General features: G+C 40.5%; 1 protein-coding gene across 2 annotated transcripts in view; it reads right to left on the minus strand.

Annotated features, from left to right (window-relative positions):
* LOC131581013 (BMP/retinoic acid-inducible neural-specific protein 3) overlaps positions 1–19781 on the minus strand; it is a 199728-nt gene that overhangs the window by 29396 nt on the left and 150551 nt on the right. For both annotated transcript variants that reach the window (XM_058842850.1, XM_058842851.1), the window contains one exon: positions 8238–8460. In XM_058842850.1, the coding sequence (XP_058698833.1) occupies positions 8238–8460 (223 nt within the window). The remainder of the gene's footprint in view (positions 1–8237; positions 8461–19781) is intronic.

The raw sequence follows: 19781 nt of genomic DNA on the forward strand, positions 1-19781 counted from the left end.
ACACTCTAGAAACTGATTCATGGGGGAGAAGAGGAAGCTGAGCCCAACTTCCCACTTTCTCAGAACTGGACTGCGTAGAGGAAATTCATGTTCCAACAGAGTATGTGATTTCTGTTCTTATCACCCTGTCACTCACAGAAGTGAGCCCACAAGAAAGTCACTCTCCTTGAACAGATGATTTCCTTGAGTCATGTTCTGCTGTTGCACTTCTGAGTAGTGACTCCTTTGGAAAGTTGTCTGAATATCCAGCAGTCACAGATAACATGTGGGCAATCCAAGTCATATCTGTTATGTCTTTTTAAAGGACAGGCTGTTTGCCATGTGCTCAGTGATTCAGTAATCATATTTCAGTATTGCAAGTCTCAGAACTCGACACCCTGCAATATTAAATCAGTATCATATATCATATCTTCAATATCATTAAATCATATCTCATACTGTATTGGTATAGAACCTTTCATGTCAGATGAATCTTACTAAGATGATTTTCTTTTTTTTAACATCCTGTGACAGAATGTAAACTGTGGTTGCAAAACCACTGCTTTTAGGGGACAGTAGCACTGGTAAGCTGTTTGTAGCCAAAAAGGACAAAACATTGGTGTGGAAATGTGATTTCATTGCACATATGGTGCTTCCAAAGCAGGAGTACTCCTGCCCTGTGACATTAATATAAACTCTCTACTCATTTCACTGTCTGACATGCTGAAATTACTTCGTTCTAATGTTGCTATTCATCAAAAATACCAAAAGTGGAGTTGAGCAGCAGCTGGAAAAATTTTCATGGGTAGCAGGTGGTCAAGAACAGCCTCTATGAATGTGCAATAATGTGCTGCATGGTTAGAACCCCAAATCTCCTTGAGAGGAAAGGTATTTCAAGGACAGGTGCCAAGAGCAGGCTGCCCTGTGTATACACAGCTCCTAAACCACGTGTGAAAACACATCTGTACACAAGAGTTTATCTCTGCTTCTCCTTATTATCACACCTATTATTTGCAGGGCTCCAGATCATATTTTTATGTATGTCACGTTAGTTTTAAATAACTCCAATCCCCAATCCAATTAAAGGTATCACCTCTAAGCAGATCATTTTATTTCCTTGGAGAACAGATGCAGAGTTAGTATTCGGGTTAATAAAGAAACCACTACCAAACTGACCTTCGTTTTATCTCACACACTTCATCTTATCACCTTCCTTGGCTGTGGCATGTGACTTTCAGACGTGCACTTGCTGTGTCAGAGCCAATCTAAATTTCCTCTGGACAGGCATTCCTTTGCATTAAAATTTGTAAATCCATTTTTGACTCCTAAATGCAATATCTTAATTGGAGCAGTTAAAAATCTTTACTTATATACTTTTTTTTTAAAAATATACTAATAATGACAAGACATTTTTCTTGGAACCACTTTTGTTTAAAAACATCTCTTTGATCCTTGTCCTCTGTTAAAGAAGATGCTCTGAAATCAGACAAAATACTGTTTATTTAGCACCTCGTGTTCAGAAGAATCATTTAAATTAGACCCAGCCCATCCAGAGGAACTTTTGCTGTCTTGCACTGCCTTTCTAGAGCATAATTTTCCTCTAGACTCACTGCTCACCTTCATTCCAGCAGCCTGTTAAGTGATGGATAATTAGATTTTTTTTTTTTCCCCTTACATCCAGTGCCACAAATGTTCTTTAAGAAGAAAAGTCTCTGTGTGATGCAGTGAGAAAATTTCATATCTTGAACTCTGTGGCTTCCTTGGTGGAAGACTTTATTCCTTAGTAATGTAGTGCCCATGAATCAATTACACTTATAGCAAAGCAATCTAAAGCAGCTGATAAACAACTTTGGGATGTAAGGAACTAATCTTGCATTATATCCTCAGGGAATGGGATTAACCTGCACTATCCCCTTTATTTCTTATGTCTTTCATTCCAGAGAGTTCTGAAGGAAACAGGTTTCCAGGCCTCAGTGTTAGGATGAACTGTGTTTATAGATGCTCTAAAAGTCATCTATTTTAAATCTGTTTTTCTGCCTATGGACAGAAGGGAAGACTAAGACACAAATTCCCTTCTCTGAAGTGTTTTTAGAGTATTCAGACATTGTTGTGCTTCTAGGGCATGTGAATATTTTGCTAGGTGAAATTCAAACATAAATGAGAAACAAGAAAATGCAAATTTATGGCTCTTCCTTCTTTCATAAATGCCCGTGGTGCATTCTGTGGAAAATTCCAGAAAAAAAAAAAATTTGGTTTTAAAAAGTAGAATTCTTTCTGAAACTCTTCTGTTTGATGTAGCTATTCACTGCCTCTAGTGATTAACTCCTTTTACATTAGCTTTAGAGTATGCCTCTTAAAAAAAATAACCTTCATGGAGATAAGGACATGTTTCAAACATAAAACTAGCAAGAATGACTTTCTTTCCAGAAACAGGGGGTTTTATATTTAAATTTTTTTTAAAAAAGTTATTGAGAAATTTTGTCTGTATTTGTCTTCAATTTCTAGAATATTCAGTTACCAGAATAAGATCTTTTTTAAAAGTGTCTGAACTGTTGGTATAATTATCACCTTCACTGTAAATTATGTGGAAATATTAAGCATTCAGTCTTTTCAAAAATTCAGATACTAACATTCTATTCAAAACTCCATGCTTTTGTGTGCACATGCCATACCTTGGTGTTCTAAGATTGAAATTCTTTTTTGTTTGAGGAACTGATCATCTTCATTTGCAGCTTGTTGCACCAGTTTTCCATTTAGTTATTATGCAAGGAGGATGCATTTTTTTTCCCCCGCTGACTTATTACTGTATTTACATTACATTTCTCCTTTTAATATTTTTGTTTATGTCTTTATTAAATCACAGACGGTGCTGATTAAATTAGACCTTAAGTGATGCTTTTTCATTATGAAATAATTTCAAGTGCATACAGATAAGGTTCATACCTACAATAATGTCCTGTACTGAGTGTACTCACTCAAAAGGATGATTAGTGAAGGAACCCATTTCAATGACACAAAAAGAATGAAACTGGCACTTCTGGAAGAAGAAATGAAAGCTTCCCCTCTCTTCCATGTCTTTCACTAGAGGTTGGATATTCTTTGCTGTCCTTCTTGAAAAGTATTTGGGAAAGGGAAGATTCTCCTCCACTGAGACAGTTAATATTTCTTTTATGCTCTCAAGCATGGAGATTCCAGTCTTCTCACTTTGGTTCCATAATTTGGGTGGATGTGAGTGCCAGCACACCCTTAGCTCTGGTTCACATCAGGGGTTTCACTGACAGCAATTCAAGGGTAGCATCAGGTCTTGTCTCCCTGGGATTTTCAGTTTCCCAGCACAGCCATCTCATTTGAAATTAAACCTTACTGCTGTGTTCACCAAAACAGAAAGAAAATCCATTTTCCCTCCTCGTAACACTGTGACAGCTGTATAACCACAACTTTTCTTGCTGCTTTACCTCTTCCTCTTGCCATATGTGAGCTACAGTGGCCCTGTGCAGAGCAACTGGTATTTACTAATTCCCTCCCTTATTTTGTCTTTGACAGATGAAGAGGTTCAAATGAAAAGGTGCAACCTGAAGGTGATGTTAGAGTGAGAGGTGGCTCACAGATGCCACCCTCCAGTGCAGGGGTGACTCACCAGGCTCACCCTAACCCTGTGAGGAAACTTGTCCTCACCAAGTAAGTAGGATTCACTTTCTGACCTCATTTGAGGAAGATGTTGCTGGAATCTAGAGCTTGGACTAAATGACTAATTTAGTCCTTTTCTTAGGGTGGATGCACTTCCCAACAAATCCCCTCCAGAGATTAACCACTGCTCCTCACAGCTCATGGTCCTAACCCAGACATGCACGTGATGAGCTCAGGGCACACGTGTTTTACAGCTCAGCTCGGTTCCTACAAACCAAATGTGCTGCTCTCCTTGAGCTGTTCAACCATCCTCCCATCTGTATTTTACACCACCTGCTGATTCCTGAAAAGCAAAACGTATTGTGCCATCTCTCAACCACATCCCTGCACAAAAGCTGCAGCAGGAGCTGGCCTTTGCTGCGTGCAGTGGACTCTGCCCAAGGAAACACAAGAATACTCCCTGTTTTTAAGGCTGATGTGTCAATGCAATAAGAACATGCTGGAAATAATCACTTCAGCCTTTTGAAGCAGCAGAGACTCAAATTCATGGAGGCAGAATCTCACCCGGTAGTACTACTCTGCAAAACACACTTCTTTTTCAGAGTTTTTCAGAGTTCTTTTTCAGTGCATTGTTTTTTAGTTTTTTCTCTTTAATGCTTGAAATGGAATGTTTTATTAGTCCATCCTTATACAAAACATGGGAGCAGATCATCTACACAGAAATTTCTCTGCAGCTTGTTTGCTTTGAATTTTAGTTGGCATTTTTTGTTGGACTCAGACAACCAGCCTCCAACTCCACTGATTACAGACTGATTGATTAATTCAGGTGAATTTTAAAAGTTACATTCAGCAGTGCCACAGTGGAAATCTAAGGGTGTTTGATGTATCTTGGCATGATCTGACTTTCAGGAAAAGGACCATTTGTCTGCTTCATGTTAATGAAAGCAAGCTTTAAAGCTGGGCAGAACATCTGGAACTTGAAAAGATTTGAAGTGAACAGAATAAAATAAAAATTGCAATCCTGGGCCCACCCCCACTGTACACAAAAGTGCTGCAGTAAATGGTTCTGACCATGAGTGCAAACTGAAAGAAAACTATTTGTACTTTATTTTAGCTGAAGAATATAAACTGTGTTCAAAAAGCAGACATGGAAATGTAGCTTCTTTAACCTGCAAGTTAATTGAGTCTTTTTTTTTGCTGTGAACAATGGTGTTAGGAGGGGATTCAATGGTATTTTGGTTTCAGGATTAGGAAATTAAAATATTAATGTAATTTAGTATTATGATTACTAAGTGGCTTGATCTTCAGGAAATATGAAAGAAGTTGCAAGCAATTCTGTGTAACTCATTAATTAACTCCCTTTTAAAACAATCAGGCAACAATTTGTTTCATGTTCAGGAAAGAAATTTTGTGGCCAGAGAAAAGAGATGATTATTTTCAGTAATTAATGATAACCTTGACCGTATGCAGGAGCTCCTTCAGGCGTGACTAAATGATTTCTGGCAGACTGCATTGATAAATCCCTATAAAACTCCAGCCTCATAGAAAGTTTTCATTAATTACATTAAACTTTGAGGACATACCTCCCAGTTTCATGAAGGAGAAAACCCAATCCTCACTCTTGAGATATTCCTTTAAAAGTCCTTTATACATATATTCTATTGATTAGGGAAATTTGGTGCAAAATTAAACAGAAGAGTTTGTTTTACCCACTGCCAACACCATGACCTTTATTAAAAGTTGAAGCATTGCCTCTTTAATCCATATCTAAAGAGACATATGTCCAAAAAAAGCTATTGCAAATAATATTTATATCTTCATTCAATCTAATTTCTCTTTCCATAATAAAATTCACCCAGCAGCAGAGCCCAAACACTAACCTGATGGAGTTGTTTAGAAAGCCCTGGTAAAGAATTACATTTTTTTCCAGTTCTCCCTTCTTGTTTGTTTGAAGCCTAGACTATCCATGGCACATAAAATCATAGACTGGCTTTAGGCTGGAAGGGACCTTAAAGATCACAAAGATGTTTTTTCTGCTTTTATTTCTACCTTCTCTTGAACACAAAAAAAAAAAAAATTGTACTGGGGTTTGGTTCTCTTATTCCCTTCACTGTCTGCTGAAATGTTTGATGTTACAGCCTGAGCAAGGTTTCTCCATGGCATTACTCAGGTACTGGTTCTACACTGACATTCACCTACCTGTTGGCAGGTATCAAAAATTCAGTATTTTTTCTGGATTAGGTATAATCTCATGAGGAACATCTGTAAACTATTCTGTCAGCATTCTGTTTTCTTTTTCACTATTGGTCTTTTCACCAGTGATATTCCTTTATCCAATACTTTATCTTGATCTATCAGATTTATTTATTTATTTATTTTTTAAATGGGCTTGGACATTTCTTTTGACCTTTCCACCTCACTTCTCATTTTAAAGCTCTTCTCATCAGCCATAAAAGCCTGGATGTCAGAAGGCAATTTTCCCAGATGGTCAGATGGAATTCAACCTTTGAAAACTGTCTCTTTTAGCAAACATATCCCACTGGCAAAGTATTCCCAAGCCTGTTTTAACACTGATATTTGAGTCATCTGTTGCTCATCACTACATCATACGCCCTATCTCCCTCTGTACTGGCAAGAAAAAAATTCAGAGTAGTCACTAAAATGAGATATAATTAATTCAAAAGTGATGGTATTTCTAAGTTTGAGATACACTGCAAAATCAAACTGCTGTGAAAGTTGGGTGCAACTCCCTGTAAAACAGACAGACTCATTGCTAGTAACATTTTCTGTCACAGAACCATGGAATTCCTCCAGGTTGGAAGGGATCTCAAGGATCATTTGATCCGGCCTTTTTGGCAAAAGCATGGCCTTGAAAAGATGGCCCAGCACCCTGTCCAGCTGCATCTTAAAACTGTCCAGCACTGGGGAGTTCATTGTTTTCCTGCAGAGATTATTCCAGCGACTGACTGTTCTCATTTTTAAACATTTTCCTCTTGTGTCCACTGGGAATCTCCGCAGCAGCACCTTGTACCCATTTCCTCTCGTCTTTTCCAAGTGACTCTTTGTAAAAAGGGAGTCTCCATCTTCTTTTTGTCCCCCTTTAAACACTGGAACGTGGAAATAAGGTCTCTCCTCAGCCTGCTTTTCTCACAGCTGGGCAAACACCAGTCTCTCAGCCTTTCCTAATGGGACAGCTTCCTGTCCCAGGATCATCCTTGTGGCCCCTGTCTGGACCTTTCCCTGTCCACATCTTTTTGGCACAGTGCCACCACTTTATATTGAAAAATAAATCATGAATTTGCAAGTTCTTCATTGAAATGAAAAATCCTTTATGTAACACGAAAGCTGTGTTTTGATCAATCCTTGCAACTTTTCATATCTCACCTCATCTTTATCACTGCCCTTATCTACAGCAACCAAACTTTCCTCCAAAGACCTATGGAGGTTGTTTTAGAAGACCTGATTATTTTAAATTATATGAAATCTATTATATTCAGTTTTGGTGGGGGAAAAAGTGAGTCTGGACTGTTTCTTGTGCTTTAAGAAGCTCTGGGCTCCTGCAGAAGTTGCTCATGGTGAATCATCTCTTTTCACAATGCTCATGGCCAAGACACACCTGAGAGGTTCTGCAGTGATTATATAACCTCTCTTGGCAGAATGTTTTCTAATCATGAAATGACCCCACAGCTGAATTTTTGGTTTCAACTACCAGATCACAGCACAAAGCAGAATATGCAGAAGGAAGATGAAAGCTACAAGCACAGCCTCCTGAAAGAAGGGGGAGGGCCACCGAAAGGCAAAGAGGAATTGATGGTGCTTGAGCTTGCAACAGCAGAGTGGAAAGCAGGGGAGTGTAAAGTATCCCTGGCAGTTCTGGAACACTGAACCTAAACTAGATTTCTTCAAAATCAATGGAGAAACGTGCTAAATGCAGGAGCCACTGGACTATCCCACAATGCTTGTGCTCAGAACAGCAATGTCCTTAAAAGCTCATTCATCTCAGATTTACTGTAGTGTCATTGTGCTAATTTCAACAAAGCAATTTTCCACCAGCAATCAAGTATACCCACTTTATGCTAATGAAGATTTGATTAGCTGGCTTTCAGGATCTCTCTCTCTCTGTTTCTGGGAAGGACTGAAACTCTTCTGTTTTCTTTCCTCAGGCATCCTTTCCAATCTAATTCATATTTGACAAACAAGACGAGAAATCAATTGTGTGTAGTATACACTGTATAATGACCCACAAAGTTCCTAAAACAGTTGTGCTTGCTCCAGAGCAGTTATTCAGGATTCTGCACACAATTCTTTGGCACTGTTACACCTGGCCAAGAGCCACAGAAAACATGGCTCTGTAAAAACAGAGGCAAACCAAATGGGATGATGAATCTGTGCTGCTGTCACTTCTAAGTTGCCTCCTATCCTGCACAGTCACAAAAAAAATCAGGATTTATCCTGACCTTTCCCATTGTATTTAGGAAAACAGGAATGGAGGAATATTGAAAGCTGGGACTGTTCAACTCCTACAAACACAAGGACTGCACCCTGTGCCTGTACCATTCCCACACCCGTGGCCTTAAGGAGATTTTAGGGCCAGGTTTGGATTTCTCAGGATTTCACAGAGGGTTCCTTACCTCTGCCTTGGCATGCGGATGAGAGGCTGTTTGTGGCACCTCTTGCTCAGGCTGAAGAGTTTGTGCACCGTTCTCTGGGCCTTGAGGAAGAGTTGCTTCATGCTGTTCTCCAGCTGCTCGTAGCGGCGCTGGAAATTAGAATCCATTGTCCACAAATGCATCACAGCAGATGTGTTCAGGAAATAATTCATAGGCAGCCTCTTCATAAATAATTTGAATTCATCTAAAAAAAAAAAAATACAAAATTAATAGTCTTTAATTATGTAACTATGGTTATTCTTGCAGCAGAAATTAAATTCTGGTTTGGTTTTTTTTCTTGAACCAATTTTCAGAAACTCAATCTTTCAAAATTTTAAAATTGAGCATTTATCTCAGACTCAAACCAGAAAAGTGACTACTTTTTTATTGGTAATATTAGAATAAAGCCAGCAAAATCTAATATTCATATAATTTTTAATTAATATTAAAGCAAATACAAGCATTGTCCTTATTTCTCAACCTGGATAATATGAGGATTAAATAAGAATCAGACTTTCTCACCTTCAAATCTGGGATCTGAAAGCAAATGTGCCTTTAAAGATCAGTGTTTATTGACTCATCTGAAGAATATCAGAAACTGTCTTAAAAGAAGTATATTCCAATACTTAGGACATGCAAATAAATGTGATTTTACAGGCCATTTCCCTTATATATATGTTGTTTCACCTGACACAAGCCATTAAATTAGACTTTCATAAGTATTTACAATTAAAATGAAACATTTCAAAGCATTTTATGGTACTTCAAAATTTTATGACACTTCAAAAATGTTCCCATAACTTCTTTTTGGCTCTAAAGCGGTGGAAAGGAGTTGTTCAATCACAAAGTCATTGTTACTGTGAACTTGTTCTGGTAGCTCAGACCACACAATATGATATGTAGACAGAGTCTTATTAACAGAGTTTTATTAATCAGGGAGTCTGTTTCTGTAAGCAGAATGATTTATAACTCCTGAACCTAAATAAACTTCCATTAAAAGAGCTCCAGATACTGGGGAGGGAAATATGTGAGAATGAGTGGCACACTTGAATGCACATGTTTATCCTTTTTTCTTTCTTGTTTTTATATATCAGTATGTTTCCTTGCCTGCCTTTCTGCCTGCTGCTATCTCCTCCCACCCTTCACAATCCATTTTTTGCTTTCTGCTCGTTCCTGCAACGAAGTCACTCATCCCACGGTTTGGCTTTCACCCTGCCAGATGCTCCTTTTGGATAGTCTACATTTCAGCAGGCTATGTGAAAGCAAAGATCCCACTGCCTGAACTAGCCTCCCTCTTCAAATGAAAATAATCATAATATTTAACATTAGCATAATTTTAGGTTGCTCATGGAAGAGGCTTGTTTGGGGAAAATGTCCACTCACATCAAAGAATACCCCATTAACATTCTTGTTCATAAGTCTTTTGGTTTAGCTTTAGTTAAGGTTTTATAACAATATTTTTACACAAAGCAGGCAAAAATATTTTCTTTTTTATGAATGAAGAAAGAAAGATCTTTTGTAAATAAACTGTAGTGGCCCTTGACCACATCCTGAGGGACAAGGGGCAGTGATGGAACACAACAGTCCCATTTCAGCAGAGTATTTTCTGTGGTGGGTGAAGACTCACAACAAAACAAATGGCATTGAAAGGTCTTCTGGAAGATAAAAAATGAAAGCCAAGTGTCAAAGATGATGATTTTATGTTCAACAGAGTGTTTTTAATAATTCCTCTGGGAATGTCTTGCTTATTTTACCTTCATGCCTTCCTCTTTGGGTAGGAATTATTCTCCCCTGGAGGACAGCCCCTGTGCTGCCCTCAGGGCATGTGGGAAAGGAACTGTTTCTTTATCTTTTCAGCTCTATGCAGCCTTTTATCTTTTGCTTTCTCCTTTCCTTAATTTTGTCTAAATTGGTTTTTATCCTGTGTCCAGCAAGAATGTCCGTTCCTGGGTGTACAGCTACCAGTTTGAATTAGTGGGAATACTTAATAAATTCTGCGTGACCAGATAAGCATCTCTATGAATCTTAGTGTTGTTTTGGGAAAAAACAGTTCCATTTTCTCTTCCCAAGAGATAATTTTTCCTTCCTTAGAATTATAGAGTAATTTGGGTCAGAAGGGACATTTATAGTCCAACCCCCACTGTGACAAGACACCCTCCACTGGATTAGGTTGCTCAGAGCCCCATCCAGCTTTACCAATCTCTGATTCCTTGTTGGAAATGACATAACTTCCTTTTTATTTTTAAGTAACTTCAGTCATGGGTTTGTTCACCTTTGCCAAGGGGGAGAGGAGCTGGGCTCTGTTGTTGGTTTAATCTTTAAAACACCAAGGTTTTGGGTCTGGCTGAGCAGGGCCTGATAAGTTTCAATAAACAAAAAAAAAAAATACTTTTGGACATCTGGAATTTTAAAGTTTACATGTTATGAATATAGAAGATATGGAGGAGGTAATCAGACATTACTGCCTGGCAAAGTTGGAGACACCCTCTCTGAGAAAAGAATGCCAAGGGAGCCACAGAACTGGACCAAACGAGTATGAAAGGCAAAGGGATCAATATCCAATAGAAGATCACACACTAACTAATGAAAATAATCGTGTGATGTAGAACCAAAGAATTCTTTGCTTTCTATAAATGTATAAATATGTGAAAAGCCTTGTAATGGATATGTGTAATTGGAATGATTTCCAGCACACATCCTGGCCAGAATAAAGGAGTGCCTCACTCAGTGGCTGCTCAAAGACAAATTCAGAGAGTTTTATTCCTTCCTGAGTTCAGTGACATCCTGACACTGCCCTTCCCAGCCCTCAGTCCTTCCCAGCTCTGCACAGAAGGTAAGACAGAAGGTTATGTCTGGCTTGTCTAAAGGAACCACAGTCCCATTGGCTTGGTAAAGCCTTCCAAGTTTAAAGACTTAAAAACATTAAAAATGGTAGTTAAAAAAAAAAAAATAAGGAATAAGGTTAACTGAGCTGATACAAAGTTTGTCCTTTACAAAGCACAGATCTGCAGCTTGTAAAAAATCACACAAGTTCTACCAGATTTAGAGGACTGAGGGTATATATGTATATAAATACATACCCTGGCACCTTGGGGGAATTAGATCCCAAAGGCACATCCCTGACTTAATTCCTAAGGTCTCTTTTCCCTTCTGTTCCTCTGAGGAACTGATGTATCCCCTTAAAAGAGCCTCATGAAGGCAGAAGAAAGGGAACTTTCTCAGGAGACAATAGGCTCAGAGGATGCCTTTTCAGCCCTCATGCTGCTCTAACCACGTATTTGTCATTTTGCTGTCCTCTGCTCGATGGCACTAATCTCTTCAGCTAACAACTGCTGCGTGCAGTGTTCAGAAGTGATAAGGAAGGTTCACGCTCCTCAACTTGCAATGCAACAGCATTTCCAATAAGAAAGTGGTTTTTTTTTCTCCCTGTAATAAACATCATCTTTGGCTACCCTTGTGCCCTGTCTGATGCTGCTAATGAGCTCCAGATTGCAGGTGAAGGAGAGACAGAGATAAAATGAGCGTGGTTACATGGTGTCTGCTGCACAAAAAAAAAAAAAAAATAAATAAAAAAATAAGAAAAAAAAAAAGGGAAGATAATGTGCTCATATCTTAAACAGACACATTTCATGATCTGTGAAACTACAACATGAACTCCTAACACTGAGAGATGATTAAACTATTACACTCTAATCAATACATGGTGCCAGCAATTCCTGAGGATTAACAGCCAGTATTACAGTCCCAGGGGCCATAGAAATTGATACTTTAATTCATAAAACCAGAGAATATCCTGAGCTGGGAAGGACCCACAAAGATCATTGAGTCCAACCCCTGGGCCCGCATGGGACAACCCCAAAAACCAGACCACGATTCTTGATACCACATAAAATCTGATTAAAACATTTCCTCTTTCTTTTCACATGGGTAGTACACACAATGCAATTTTATATATTCTTAACTAATTGCAAATAAGGTAAAACATCATATGCAGTGGTGGGTCAAGCAAGTTCATTTTCTGGCTGGTTTTGTCACTTTTCACTTCCCCTTTCTGCCAGGTAAATCTTTCTTGTGTCAATAGTGCCTGCAGATGGAAATGGCATCCCATATTTCAGTGGGAAAGAATAAATGAGAAATATCATAATGGGAGCAAACATTATTGCTGAAATCAGATGGATATCAGACATATTTAGGCTGTGAGAAATGCCTAGAGCTGCAGATATGTAATTTGGATCCTCAGTGTTATTTGGTGTCAGAGCAGGGCTCAGTGCTGAGTGCAGTGATTACCACTCTGCAGACAGAGCTGGCAAAGGCCAGAAAAATCCAGGAAGCCTCCCCCAATGATTTGACAGTGCTCTGCTACACAGGAAAAAGGTGCTTGCTCTCTCTTGGAAGAGAACAGGAGCCCTGATCCCTCTGCTGTGAATATTTTGATTTTCCCTGGTATTTTGCTAAAAGACCTGTACAAGTCTGTCCCACCCACACAGCACACTTCTGATTTTGTTTCCACTGAGACTGAGTGGTTTGCAGAACTTCTGCAGGCTGCCAAAATGCCTTGGATTAGCTTGTTTCCTAAGATCCCTTGTGGAGGACCTTCGGAAGCACCTTGGAAGTCAGTGGATTTATTCCTGCTTAGGGATTCAGAGCACCAGGTTATTAAAGGTGCTGCAGGCTGACATCTGACAACAATGCTGGAAATAGGAAAATACCAAATTTTATCACTGCACTTTCGTCTCCTGTTTCCTTTAGAACAAACAGAGCAAGTCCATGACTGAGCTTTGAAACTGAAATATTCTTTTAAGTCATATAAGCACTGTTTCCCCAGTCAGGGTAACAGAGATTATCTCAGGACTGAGGATGTTGGAGCAATTGTATGTATGCACAAAGGCAGGGGAGAGCCTGAGCCTCTGCACTCTGGGTAGCAGGAGCAGGGGGATAAAACAGCTCCTTTAAGCCATGGCTTGTGTCTAGGGAGGTCTCAGTGATGTGCTTAAGGAGCACCAGAATGCCTAAGTAAACATGAAAATTCAAATTTGACATGGATTTCTATCAGAGGAAAGAGAATACTCTTTCTTTTCCTGCTGGTTCTTATTATGGCTGAAATCGATGACAAAATACATGTGACAATAATGAAGTGAGGTGAAAATCTACATACAATGTAGGAGAACATAAAGCACAGTTTAAAAAGAATCTGCATTTGGTGATATGCTAAGAAAAAAATTGTTCCATAGCAAAGTAACCCACAAGAAATTTCAGCCAACTTCTCTTAGTCTCCAGAAATGGCAGTTTCTGGGGAGATGATATTCCATCAAGCATTATTCTCTTGCTTAATTTAAGGTCAAATTTTCTGATGAGACATTTTACCTAAAATGAAATAATATAATCTTATGGAAACAAAACCTTTAGCATTGGAAATTACAGCATAGTGCTTCAGTAAATATATAATCCTGTCTAATTGTGGATTACATTGTCTGCCCAAAATCAATATTAATTTTTTAAGCAATATTCAAACCCTGAAAAAGCAATTATGTTTTCTGGGCAAAAGCAGCCTGACAATAACTGGGAAAATGTAAGAATCTTTTGTTGACTGAAACATACTATTCACAATTTTATATAGTCTATGTGTTTTCTAATATTAATAAGGATTTGGATTTTAGAGGTTTTTCTCATTTAGCAAAGTTCAGGATAAATATATATATAGGAGAAAATCCCTTTTTACATCACATTTTCATGTCAAAATCTACCATTAGAGAGCAATTGTAATGGGCTGTTTTGTCATTTCTCTAAATGAGGCTCCAAGGAAACTTTTTTCTCCCTTAAAAAAATCTATTCATCTGTCATTCATATGCACATCCTCTTTTTTAATCAAGTTCTTTAACTTGCTCTAGAGGTATCAAAATTCTGCCATTACAGTCTAGAAGTGAGTAATACCTCATGCAAAAACTGTTCTTTGGCTCTAACAAAATGTTACAGTGGGATGGATTAAGGGAAAGTGACAAAAATCAACTGGTCTTTAACATGTGAGGGTGTGATGCTATCACAAGCAATGATATCATCTGGTGTGCTGGTCCAAGTCAGAGTGCTTCAGACAACTTCAAAATTAGCTCAAGTGAATTCTTGTTCTCCACTGCATTTCCTCTTTTCTCACTCTCATCGTGAGAATTGCAAATGATCGCTCCTCTGTACAAAGCACTGCTGCTTTAGGAAGCCAGATCACTTCTTAAACCAGCGTTCTGGGATCAGCTAAGTCAGACTTGGTATTTCCTTGGTCAGTCTGTAGTCCAAGGAGAGATGATCTTGTGCTTAAAGCATGTCAACTCTGACACCAGGTTAACTTTCTCAGAGCTTGGTCCAGTCAGGATTTGGAAACTGCTGCAATCAAGGTCCAAGTGCCCTCACGGAGAATAAATTTCTCCATATCCCCAGTTTGAATCTCTCATTTCACTTTATGCCTGTGGTCTCTCCCCACACAGAGCCTGGCTCTCTCTTTCCCCTCCTTGCAGACAAGGTGGCTGCTCTGAGTTGGCTGAAGTCTCCATGCCCAAGGCTGAGCAGCCCCTCCTGGGGCCTCTCCTCTCAGGGCAGCTTCCCCAGCCCCCAGCTCTCCAAGGACATCCCTGACCACACTCCAGGTTGCTGATGTCCTTCCTGTACTGTGGAGCCCCAAGTTGGAGGCAGCATCTGAATGTGGTCTGAAATGTACTGATCTCATCCCCTCCTTGATCTCCTGGTCCCTGTCCTCCTTTGGAGCACCCACAATGTGGCCTTGGTACTGTCAGGCCACTTCATCCTCTGCCCCAGGAGCCTTCCTGCAGAGCTGCTCCTGGCCAGGCAGACCCAGCCCCAGATGATGCTTTGCCCAGCCAGAGCAGGATTTATTTTATTTTTTGCCTTGTTGAACTTCACCAGGTTCCTGTTATCCTGATCCACCAGCTTGTCCAGGTCCCCCTGTATGCCAGCCCTGACCTTGAAGATTTCTGTCTCATTCCTTCAAACCAGCAACATCTACAAACTTGATGAGAGTGCACTTTCTCCAAGTCATTGTTAAAGAAAGTAAAGAGAACAAGTCCTGGGACAGATCCTGGCTGTATCTGGGACAGACCCTGGCTGTATCTGGGACAGACCCTGGCTGTATCTGGGACAGATAGTGCTGTATTGCACTTGCCACCAGTTTTCAGACAGGATGTGTGACCCTCTAACCCTGCACTCTGTCTCCCACAACATTCTGATATCCAGAGTAAGACACAGTGCTGTGGATGGAAGTCCCAAACAGATGGGTAAACATCCAATTGTGTGACCAGATTCAATTTGTAGAGCCTTGCTAAAACTGACACCCATTGCTCTCCTCTCATCCATAAACAGTGTTTTATCACAGGGAGAATGAGATGGGTCAGAGATGATTTGTCATCTTCTCCCTCATGTCCCTTGCTCTCCCTTCACCTCCACTGGCTGCCAGATGACCCCCATGCTTCTCTCTCAGTCCCCAGGGTGACAACATAAGATGAAAAGGTTCCCAGATTGAGATAAGGATGGGGAAATCTCACTTACAAATTACAGACATGGGCAAACGTGACTCAGTGTTGGGAGGATTAATATGTTGTCAGTTAAAAATAGAGTAGGATAGTGAGGAGAAAAAAAAAAGAAAAAATTAAAACCACCTTCACCCCAGCCCTTCCTTCCCCCAGTACTCAATTTCCCTCCTACATTCCCAGTTCTTCCACTTCCTTTCCCCCACAGCCATTGCAGATTGATGGAGGAGGGAGGCTGCAGTCAGTCCGTAAGACTTTGTCTCTCACAATCCTTCTTCCTCATGCTGTTCCCCTGCTCCAGAGGTGGGCACAGTCCTTCACTGGGTCTTTCCCACCGGGTACAGTCCTCTGAGATCACACTGCTCGAGCCTGGTCCACCACAGGCCACTGGTCCTGCCAGAAAACCTGCTCCTGTTTGGGTTCCTCCTTCCCTCAGGGCATCTCCACCTACAGAGAAGTGAGGTCCCTCACAGAGTGCAGAGTGTTTGCTCCATCACAGACCTCCACAGGCTGCCAGGGGACAACCTGCCTCACCATGGACATCACAGGCTGCAGATGAACCTCTGCTCCAGCACCTGGAGCACCTCCTGCCCTGCTCCTCCACCAGTCTGGCTGCCAGCAGGGCTATTTCTCTCACCTCTTCTCCCTCCTCTCTCTCACAGCTGCTGTGCAGTGTTTACCCTTTCTCACATATGGATTCACAGAGTTCACTGACAGGGCTGGCTTTGGGCAGGGAGGGGTCAGTTTTGGAGGAGGTTGGCATTTGGCTCTGTCTGACGTGGTCTGGTCTCTTCTCAACACAGGCCACCCTTGCAGTTCCTCACTGACAGAACCTTGCCAGATAAACCTCATACATCTCCAAAAATCTTTCACAAGAGGACTCATTCCATGCTTTTCCCAATGACCAAAGTGAATCCCATCAATCAGTAATTCCCTGGACCGTCCTTTTTTGATGATCAGGATAATATTTGCCTTTCTCCAGACATCAGGGATATTCCCCAGTCTCCATGATCTTTCAAAACAAAGAGACCTTAGCAGGATGTCATCTGTCTCTCAAAACCCCAGATGCAGTCCATTAACTCCCACAGACTGCCAGGGGTCAGGTTCTCTCCATAACCCTTGATTACTCCATTTTTCACTCCTGCTGTCTCCTTTCCCCTGCACCTCCTCTTCCTGAGCTCAAGGACCTGCAACGTTTGCAGGTGAAGACTCAGGGCAAAGAACACATTTAGTACTTCTGAAACAAATTCTGAAATCACTCAACCCATTCAGCAGCAGGCCCACAAGTCCTTGTTTAATCTTTTACCTCAACTATAAAAGCTTTTCTTGCTGCTCTTGGCATCCCTTGCAAGCACTGGACGTAGCTTTTCCCATCACTATCTCCAAATGCCTGGGAAGAGTTCCTGAGTTTTTCCTTGGTAGCCTGTCCCTATGTGCACCTCCTGTACTGCTGCCTTTTTGCTTTGTGATTCTGCCTTGAGTTTTAGAAAATCCCTAAAATTTTAGTATATGACCCGAGTGTCAGAGTGGACAGTTCTGCTTGAGGATGCTGTCCTGAAAACCCAGCCAGCCCTCCAGAGCTCCTTTTTCTTCAGAGCTTTCTCAGAGGGAGCATCTCCCCGTTCCCAGAACAGGGTGAAGATGCTTTCATGAAGCCCAGGTCGAAGTTCTGCTGCTCTCCCACCCTGTGCTTTCCAAATCCTGACCACAACTAACACGTGTCCTCTACAAACAAGGCTGCCATTGATTATTCCATCCCCAAGTAGCAGTTCTTTGTTAGGAAATAGTCAGTCCAGCTCTGTGTCACCCCTTTTGATTGATCCAGTGGCTGTATCAAGATGTTATTGCTGGCAACCTTCAAAACCCTCCTTGTTCCACTGTTGATTTTTCAGCACATGTCAGGGAGATTAAAGTTCCCCACGAGAAGCAGGGTCTGTGGTCCCAACACATCCTGGAATTGCTTAGGGAGGGCTTCATCCACTTATTCACTTTGGCTGAGTGCTCTGTAACAGGTTCCCACCCCATTGTCACCCTTGTTGGCCTCTCCTCTGACCCTGTCCCACAAATTCTCATCCCTGTTGTCCATCCCAGAGCAGAGCTCCAGACATCCAGGATACTCCATAACAGGGAAGGCAACTCCCTTCCTCCTCATCCCATTGATTTCACACATCGAGTGCATTTGAGCAGCACACTCCAGATGGATTTCCATTTCCCATCCTTTACCACTGCTCTTGCTGCTGTCACCCTGCACTGTGCATTCCTAGGAAAGATTCCCCCTTTTTCTCACAGGCCTGAACCCTGTGTGGTTCCTGATGCATTCCAGCAGAGCCATTCCCTCTCTGAGCCTCATCCCATCCATGAGATTATATTCCAGAGGCATGTGCCTGTGATAATGCCTTTCCAGATTACTGCCCAACAGACAAAAAACTACTTAAGGAACCCAAAACTTTACATTAAATATAAAAAAAGGAAAATTCAGCTGCAGTTTTAGTTCATTCCTGTTGTGTTTTTCCTTCAAAGAAACCTGTCTCCTTGTCTCTGCTAATCATTTGCCCACACCTGGTTTTAATACGACTCCAGCCTTCCTTTGGCACAACTCCTAACAGCAAGCCAAAGTAAACAGATAATATTGCATAAGGGAAAACAGTGACAATCAGAATCAACAAGAATACTCAGACCAGAAGCTCTCCTTGAAAAACACTTAGGAAATATCTCTACTAGCTCCAGAAGTTTATTTCCCTCCAGAAGAGGTGACATGGAGCAGCCAGCCCTGCTGTGTGTCCATTTCAGGGCTGATTATCTTCTGGTGCTGTAAACAAGATTATTATTTAATATAAATGCTGGCTGCTTTTTTTACAGGTTAGGAGTTGGAAAGAAGACTGCCAATTCATCACACACAACAGGAAAGCTGCTTAAAGCTATTCATGTCACCACCAAGATGGCTCTTAAGTAGAACTGTGCAAAGAAAAGAAAAGAAAAGCCATTTTCTGAAAGGATTTTCAGCATTCTAAAGTTATCGTAAATCTTTAGAAATTTTCTCAAATTTTCTGAATGCCTCTAATTCCTCTGAAATCCTCTAAAAGGAACGTTGCAAAGTGTCCCTCTTTTACTTTGCTTTGAATCAGTCAAAATACTTCACCTTGACAGAATAGAAATTTTTTTTGTTGCTATGTCAGCTTCTAGTTTCGTGTTATGACATCAAAGTTATAAAGTAAAAAATTTAGAATATACACTTCAAAATAAAGTTTAAATGCTTCACTGCATTCCTAGAAAACAAAACAAAACAAAAACCCAAACCAAACAAACAAAAAAAAAACCCCAAAACCCACAATTTTGCAGTTACTGAAAGATTATTCCTGGTTGGTTTATTCAAAATAGCTGTCTATATATTTTGTGACATCCTGTATATATATCTTAATCTCTGCTACACTGCAACAGACTTTTCTGTTTAGACTGCAAGCTCTTCAGAGGAAAGCCTGGCTGTTATCTATCTTTATAGGGCAGTTAGCACAAAAGACCCCAAATTTAATTGCTGCCATTTATTACAAATAATAAAAATAATTTTGTCTATTGCTCCAGGCAATGGCACCCTCCTTGGAGTCCTCAGTGGGAGCTGCAATTAGTGTAAGGAGCAAGAGTTCTGGTAGGAAAAATCTCCTAATCCCCGTTTTATCACACATTTTCCTGTGCTGTTTCTGAAAACCTGTTGCTGCTCCAACAATGTGACCACCATTGCTGTCATTGTTATTCCATAACAATGCTTTTTTTAATTTTAATCAGGGTAATAAATCCAACAGCCAGTCAAATACCACTGTCAGCTGTAAATCAAGACCTGAAAGCACAAAGCTGGAGGTCTGAGAGGATATAAACCATGGGACCCACATTTCAAATGGTTGGATGTGATTGCTGTTCATTAAAGTGCTGCCTCAATATTGTGTAGATGTTATTAAAGAGATTTATAAAAGATAGATGTTTTTTTAAATCTCCCACCATGATT

Source organism: Poecile atricapillus, chromosome 7, assembly GCF_030490865.1.
Source record: "Poecile atricapillus isolate bPoeAtr1 chromosome 7, bPoeAtr1.hap1, whole genome shotgun sequence".
NCBI lineage: Eukaryota > Metazoa > Chordata > Aves > Passeriformes > Paridae > Poecile > Poecile atricapillus.